The following is an 8,604-nucleotide window of genomic DNA, read 5'->3' as shown; positions in this document are numbered from 1 at the left end:
GCTTCAAATTTATTTTTGACTAAAAAAAAACCGAAAACACAGTATCCTCATCCCATAATGTTCCGTCGTCCAAATACCAAACGTTGAAATGATATATTTTTATATTGAACAGCCTGTAGAATATCAAATCATACTATAAGGATTCGTATAGAACATTCGATGTGTACGTGGTCGCATTCAAATTAAATGTACATCCTTAACCGATGATGGACCTGAGGACACAAAATAAGACCTTGAACTTGGTCTTATTGTTTACATAACATTAAGATATGTTTTACAAACGTAAAAGAAATATAAACGTGTATTAGTTATTATTGTTACAATGTTTTTGATTAAAAACCCGTTTTACGGGAACCACTTTTTAACATAAGGCTTTTAAATCTTTATATGTGTTATTGTATCGTACCTATACATTTTTTAATTTTTTAAATATTCTTAATTTTATCTCAGTAAAAATTAAACTATAATGGAGTATTATGTATATATATATGACTGTCTCGGAATTTAATTAAATGATGTGTGCAGCGGGTCAGTGAAGTATAGGTTGAGACATGAACATGATACATTGATTTTTTTGAGTCGGTTAAAAACTTAATTATTTAACTCCTGTTTTAAATAATCATTGAATACTATTTCTTATTTTTTACATTAATATTTTCTTAAGCTTGCTACTGAATCACGGACCTGTTACGAATAAAAAAAAACAAGGCAAAATGACTACAAAAACTTCCTACTTAAACGTGATTTATTTTACATAGTTTTTAAATTTGTATAAAAATATAAAATGTATATTGTATTAACTCTAACATCTTGAAATTAAGGATCTACATTTAGAGCGTCTTGAGTTTCAACATAGAATTCATAACAAATTACGTAACGTCAAAGCTTTGAAAAGTGAGTCTAAAGTCCTTTGACGCAATTGAAAATTGAGACTAAATGAGATAAAATACAGCCTTAGCTTATAAACTTAAGAAATCCAATATCAGTCGAGTACCTATTTTAGAAATGAATGTAATAACAATAACTATTTCCAATGCTATCTCAATATGTTTTAAACTAATGCATTTTATTTGCAACTCTAAGAGCAATGCCTTTCATTTGTATAGTAATTTTATGTATATTGTGTTATCAATGAATAAATAATGTTTACTTTTGAAGTAGTATTATTTTTTTGATTTGGAACAATTTCGGTTGATTATTTAGTAATAGAAGCCAATACCAAGTTATACCCTATCTTTTTAACATAACATACTGATCTTCAAAGCTTACTTTACGTCTCGGTATAACCTTTGATATTTGATATTCCGTAGATCAAAGGGTTGGTTAAGATATTTTAGGTTACTAACACAGCAATGTCCCCCTGAATGTCACATTAACTATGCTTAAATGAGTTATCGGGCCATCTCGATTGTGGGGGACACCAATGACGTCACCTCCGAGGTAGCCAACTTCGAAACAATATATGATGTCATTAATTCCATATTTAAAGCTATTGTCATATTCAGTACGCAGGATGTGTTATTTATTAAATAGCATGAATAATAAATTCGTATGCGGTTTATTCCAATTACAGACATAGACAACTTGTTTAATAATAGATGTGTAACAGAGGTCTGTTAAATGAACAAATAGATCTAAATATATCAAACAAAGTCGTGTTAGTTACACCACTTATAACACGGGTATTTTATCGAAAAACAATAAATAAATAAGAAAACACTTTTTAAACGGATTAAAGCTATGTATTATTATTAAAAACTTATAATGATTTTCTGAAGACTATTTTAAATGTTTGAGACGTTTTGCGTGCTTTTCAGCGTGCGTAGTCATTCACCGTGACCAGTAGCTTTAATTCGTTTAAAAACTGTTTTCTTAATGTGTAAATAAATAGTAAAATTTTACGAATGCAAACGGCATGTGGTGCCATCTGTTAACTAAACTACGCATACAAAAGAAACCTACCACTATCAACCGGATGTGATACACGCGACGATACTTAAAGAAAAATTCAAAGGTGACAAAGTTCTCCTTCTGAATATTCCCATGGTCCTAACCAATTTAACTTTTGAGTATAAGCCAATTCAATTTCCGATCCGTCTTACATTCGCTATGACGATTAATAAGTCACAAGGCAATCCTAGGGGGTTTTTGGCCTATATCTAGAAAATGCATGTTTTTCTCATGGTTAATTGTATGTGGCATGTTCACGTGTCAACAAACTATCAGCTTTATTTGTTCTTGTGCCGGATAACAAAACAATAAACGTTGTATATCAGAAAGTGCTTTAACATGCTGTAGCACAATATTGGCGCTATAGAAATGAGGTTTAATGTGTAAAACTGGCATTCTTCTTTCGAAATGGGAAAAATATTTCTGTATTTGAAAAAAACGTTGTTTTGCTATTACCTTAATGAAATCCTAAATTAAGTTTAACGAAAGTTAACACGATATTATTAAACTGTTAGGTGGAACGGAGTTCGTCGGGTCAGCTAGTCTTTGAAAGCATTTAATGCTAGTCTATATTATCTTTATTATCTATTCAAACTATTTCGTATCGATGGATATTAAGCACGTTGAGTGATGCTTACAGCAACTTACTTCAAAGTTTAAGCAGAAAACTTTACAGTACTTAGAGTTTCGATTTAACGGGTTTTGTAGGTCAAGATCAAAACAAGATATTTAGCTAATATCTTTAATCATGTCTAATCAGTCGTTATTTTTTTGGGACTCATTTCAGGAGCACGGGTGCTCTGTATGCAGCAAAAGGAGCCGTGTAAGCAGAAGCATAGGCAGGATAGGCAGCGGCTACTGGAGCGGTGTAGGCGGCGGCAACTGGTGCAGTGTAGGCAGCGGCTACCGGTGCGGTATAAGCCGATACTCGGGCAGGGTATGCAGCCGCAACTGGCGCAGTGTAAGCAGCTCCTAACGGTGCAGTGTAGGCGGCCGCAACGGGAGCACTGTATGCAGTATAGGCTGCCGCAAATGGAGCTGCGTAGGCTGCCGCTACGGGGGCTGCTACCACGGGAGCGGAGTAAGCCACGGAGTGAATGCCGGGCTTAGCTGCTGCGACAGCGAGCAGGGTCACGAAGATAATCTATAACAGTAATTTTTTTCTTAGAAAATTGTTGTGATAATCTACATATGTATATGGGAGAAAATAAGACAAGGTGGACTATAGATTTGAATATACTTTGTTTAATAATTATTTTAGTACCCTTTTCCAAATTAAGCTTTCTCAAATTAATATATTTAACATAAATATTTGATTTTTAAAATACGTTCCCTAAATGATGTTGTACACAGTATTACAACATCACTTCAACACAACGTCTCTTTAAAATCCTGAATAACTAATTAAAATGTTAATATTTTGCGCGCTTCTGTTAGAGCACAATTATCGGTAGTTATATTTATATTGCAAGATATTTTTTAGATTTCCGAGACGTAATAGTTTTTACAAAGCTTTCTATTTCCAAATTTGTCACCTTGGTGATTTTGACCCATACATATAGTTTTTTTACTTACTTGCTTGAACATATTTTTTTTGTTTGTCTTCGTGTAGAGATGTCAAGTGAATGATACTGGAATGCGATAGTCTACAGTTTAAATAGCCAGAATAAGAAATACGTTATTATTAGCATGCTCTTGGTTTGGTGGTTTGCTAACTGAACGAACTGCTACACATTCAAGACAAGGATCTTGGATGGTTTTATTCGAAACTACTCGCAAATTAATTATTTACCATTGCTTTATTGTTGGCACGTAAGTATGGTTTTTATGAGGGCGATATGTTTTTTTCAAAATCGACTTGATTATACATTAGTATATTATTGTAATAAGGAGACGAGATGATATATATCTAGACGCGAACTCAGTGTTTGTCTTTAGCCATAAAATTAAAAAATATATATTGTAAATTTCGATGTTTGATATGTAGTTTAGCATTGTGTACACACTGTGTATTTAGGAATAGACATATACTATTTATAGCGAGTAAATTTAGTAAAAAGAGATACTCATAACAACTACTCGGTAGAAGCTAGATTAGGTTATATACTTCTAATGATAAAAAGTGCTTAACTTAGTTTTTGTTTGTACTTTTCTAATTGCTTGGGTACCAGATCATGAAATGGAAATACCAATGAGAGACTTAAATGAAAGATTTAAAAAAAATATACGGAATCTGAAAATCGACAAATGTATTGTTTACTATTTATTGCTATATTTAAGATAAATGATGTCTCTTTTACATTAACATTTTACATCGAAAAACATTGTCGGTAAGATTTTGGAATTCATTTTGCAATATTTAAAGCTAAACAACTTTTCGTATTACACTATTGTATATATCGTCCAACTAAAAATGCAGAGCTTGATCATGTTGCGTCAGGGGTCACACCGTGCGTGCACCGCGTACAACAGACGTTACTAGTTGCACACATGGAGGTCAATGTGCCGATTTAATGTAGAGCTAAGGGTTTTGATATCCTTGTGATATAAATGAAACGCCTTTTTTTAAATCAAGTTTTATTATTGTTATTTGCGCAAATGCTATTTTTTAGAGTTTTATAAAAATAAATATAAAATATGTTTTTTATCGAATATAAGATACAAGTATTCCACGTCATAAATTTTAAGTTGACATCCGTACTTATCGGCAAAGAAGACAGAGGACGTAGGCCGAGAGAAAAAGACGGCGTAAAAAACTCTCGGTGCTCTTTTAAAATCGCAAATCATCAAACAACTCTTATTTTAAAACAAATACCGCAAATTAATTAGAAGTAGCCTGTCTAGCACTAGTCCCAGGCCCATTTATCAACTAAATAATCTTTAACTTTGTAGTATTTGCTTATTTATAGTATAAACCTTAAGGATTGCGTATGAAAACGAACTAGAACTGGTAACAAAATTTGGCCGTAACTATAAGTTTAGAATTGATTACATTTCCATTGCTGTAGATATACCCTTGCCTGCATATCGTATGCTTCTACTACATCGTGGCTTTGGCCTTCAAGACGTCTACTATAAAGTGTTGGAGTAGTCGAACTAAAATCATTCGAGTATCAAACTTCGATATCACTTCACCAAAATGTTCAAACTGGTAATTAATCACTAAACCTTATGATTTAAGTAAAAGTCTGCGAGCTTTGAGATATATTGTATCAAGACTGCGCTCGTTAATTTGTTATTTTTGTGTCACATAAATAATAGTAATTTCTTTTACAGTTCGTATTCGTCTGCTTCCTGGTCTTCGCTGCCGCCAAGCCCAGCGTGTTGCCAGTGGCATACACAGCAGCAGCGTACACCGCTCCGGTGGCGGCAGCGTACACAGCTCCCGTAGCTTACTCGGCTTACACCGCTCCAGTTGCCTACTCCGCTTACTCCGCCTACGGTTACGCTTCTCCATACGCTTCCCCATACACCGCTGCCTACTACCTTCGCTGAAAGGATATGACATAGGACCGATACAAATGATTAATAAATGAAGTTTATGATATCTTTATCGTTTGTTATTTATATTAAATTTCAGGGACCATAGCCTAAAATTAAGCGTTTTTAAGACATTTTTTCCACGCGACGCCACTTTGTCGAACCATCTGATTACTGAAGTATTTCCGAATCAATTCGACTTAAGGGTACCTCAAGATAAGTGCTTACCTCCTATCTAATTCCTTAAAGGCCAACAACGCACTTGTGAGCCTTCTGGCAGTTTAAGTGTCGGGACGGTATCACGTAACGTCAGATGAGGCTCGGAAATTCAATCTCGTGGGTTTAATAGTAATTTCGCGAGATCTCGGTATGATAGAAAACACAATGAAAACTGCTAAGATGTGTTTATGAGGTTAAATAAGGTACGAAATTTTCAAAGAAAAAATTGCATTTTAACTCATATTTATTATAACTATTCCTATTCTTTACTAAGTGATTATTTATAAGCCTTCACAGTAATGAATTAAGAGTTATTTTCAGAATTACTTATATATATAACGTCAGAACACGACATCGTATGTCAGTTGGTCTGTAGCCAGTGTTGAATCTGAGAGGGCAGCTGCTCTCAGATTCAACACTGGTTGGCACCAGGTGAATATGTCAAGGGTAAAAACTAAGTCCTTGCTCCCCCATACACGTAAAGATTCATATTTTTCTTATGAGCGGCTCTAATCTATATAATCTATATCAGAAACAAGCGAAAGACTTTTAACTGCTCTGAGTCTCTTCTCTGAAAAAATCGCGTTGTTTTAATATCAGCATAGTATAATCCTCTTCAATCATTCAGTAAATCCATATTAGTTTTCTATTGTGGTGTTAATCTCATAACAAGCAGTAGAGGCATTAAAAACTGGGTAACTGACTAAATAATCGTTTGATTATATTTTTAATTGCTTTCATTAAATTCAAAATAATCGTCGCCTTTCAACTTTACAAAGTCATCTTTATAATTATAGGAATTTTGAAATATGCCAACCTTGTTCATCGAAGAGATTAACTTTTCTGATACAACTGCAACTTTATCTGCTCCTATTGGGGTCTTCCTTGGGATTGCATTCCCCAGGTGAGGCTCATGCCTGTCTGCCTATTCTATTAAAAAAACCTATACATTGGCGATTGGACCCCATGCCAATGTCGAAAATATGAAAGTGTGTTAATTAATTTGGATAGATTGGCCTTATTCAGCGTTGACGAAGTCTTGTTGGTTCGTAACCACTGTTTTCTTATTTGTTACATCGAAAAATCACGGTCAATTTAGAAACAAACACCGTTCTACGTACGTTTATGTCTTACAGTAAAGTTGATTTAGTGGCGATCAAAAATAAGTCACGAGAGAAAATACATTTGTTAGTTCATACGTATTTTATGGTGTAATCTTTTTGGCAAGAAAGCATTTTAATGCTATGAAATAATAATGTAAATTCTTTAGTCTATTCTCTAGTTATTGATTTACGTATATATCGTCTTATTGATTTTATAACCGCTAAGCGTATTGACAATTAATTGATCCAAGCAGAGTTTTTTTTTTATTACGGAGTGAAGAAATTTGGTAATCCAAGAATCTTGTGACTTAGTCAAAAAAATCTTTTTTCTCTTTAATCCGAGAATTTCAATACCATTTTAGAATTTTAGCAAGTTAAGTTTATTATTATTAAGAATAACTCAATATAAAATCCTTGTATTCATAGCTTAGGCGTCCAAATACGCCCAATATTAATTAAGGTTTAAGGAATTTTGTACATGCGATGTGCTGTTGTTATATGTGTAGTATGTGCTGTTTCAACGTACAGTTAGAGAAAAATAACGCGTCTGAGACCAAAATCGATGGTCAAAGAAGTCTGACCAAGCATTGCAGCATAAAAATTTATTACAAATTAAAAAATATCTAAAAATGTAAACCATATATCCCAAAGTGATAACAACTAAGCAGAATATTTTATTTTTAAAAAAGTTTTTGTTTTAAAAAAACTAAATAAAATTTGTAATGTGTTTATGTCAGACGTGCATTGTAAATCTGTTATTTCTAAAGTAAAAATTAAATAATTCCTTAGCTTAGTGCGTAAATTATGATACATTCTTATAACACTTTCACGATAATTTCACCGTAAAACATACTTGGGTAAAACAACCATTAGCTTATTTTTTCCTGAGAATAACAAGTACGAACAATATTTAAAAATCAGTTCTCAAATCATAGCCTCAGTTTGTAGGGACAATCCGGTTGTATCCTGTCAAAATAACCAAGCACCTGTTTGTATGAAATATTATTTGTATAATATCGGTCTAGTCATGTACATAACATGTTTATTCAAATTATAGAATACCAAGATATAATGGATCTTACAGTGAAAATTATCAACTCTGTTATTGATTAACAAAAAAGCTTCATTAAGCTTCAAACCAATATTCACATGGTATTTTTAAATATTTGATATTATGGAATACAATTTTATAAAAATAACCAGTTCCTGTGAAAATAATTTATTTATCGTTTAAACTAATCCATCAATCAATAATATATGTCTTTCAGCGCACATAATAAGCAGCGGCGTATGGAGAAGCGTATCCATAAGTAGAATAAGCCGAGTAAGCGACAGGAGCGGTATAGGCCGAGTACGCTACGGGGGCTGTATATGCCGCTGCGACGGGAGCGGTGTACGCTGCTGCCGTGTATGCCACGGGAAATACGCTGGGCTTAGCGGCAGCGAAGGCCAGGAAGCAGGCGAATACGAACTGTAAAGAAAAAAAATACGTTAATTCCCTTAAAAATCTTACCAAAATTAAAAATTTAACCAAATATAGAAGAAAATAGGAAGATTATTTAATTAAAATTATACATACCAGTTTGAACATTTTGATTGTGTTATCAAGTTGCTGCTTCAGAGCTGAATGATATCAAATAAGTCTTCAAAGCTAATTATATACATAGCTAGAAGGCCAATCGCGCACTGAAGCTAACACGGAATTATCATGAGAATCACGTTAGGGTAAAAGGAAAAGTTGAAGTCTCAATAGTAAAAGGAAATTCTATATTAAATTACGACTTCGCAACCTGCACCCTTAGTACCAAAAGCCATTAATTCAAGTCATTAATCTAGTAGCAATAAATTAGTA

General features: G+C 33.4%; 1 protein-coding gene across 1 annotated transcript; it reads right to left on the bottom strand.

Annotated features, from left to right (window-relative positions):
* Positions 1–2,728: 2,728 nt before the first annotated feature.
* On the bottom strand, positions 2,729–8,368 carry LOC123709488 (pupal cuticle protein C1B-like). The gene is made up of 5 exons (XM_045660880.1): positions 8,332–8,368; positions 8,022–8,223; positions 4,179–4,183; positions 3,526–3,552; positions 2,729–3,094 (listed from the first exon to the last, which is right to left on the bottom strand). Exons 1-5 carry the CDS (start codon positions 8,341–8,343, stop codon positions 2,729–2,731), a joined length of 612 nt encoding a protein of 203 aa, XP_045516836.1. The 5' UTR covers positions 8,344–8,368.
* Positions 8,369–8,604: the final 236 nt, after the last annotated feature.

This window comes from Pieris brassicae, chromosome 5 (assembly GCF_905147105.1).
Source record: "Pieris brassicae chromosome 5, ilPieBrab1.1, whole genome shotgun sequence".
NCBI classification, from domain to species: Eukaryota; Metazoa; Arthropoda; class Insecta; order Lepidoptera; family Pieridae; genus Pieris; species Pieris brassicae.
The sequence above is the reverse complement of the archived record's forward strand: the minus strand, read 5'-3'. Positions and strand labels throughout refer to the sequence as shown.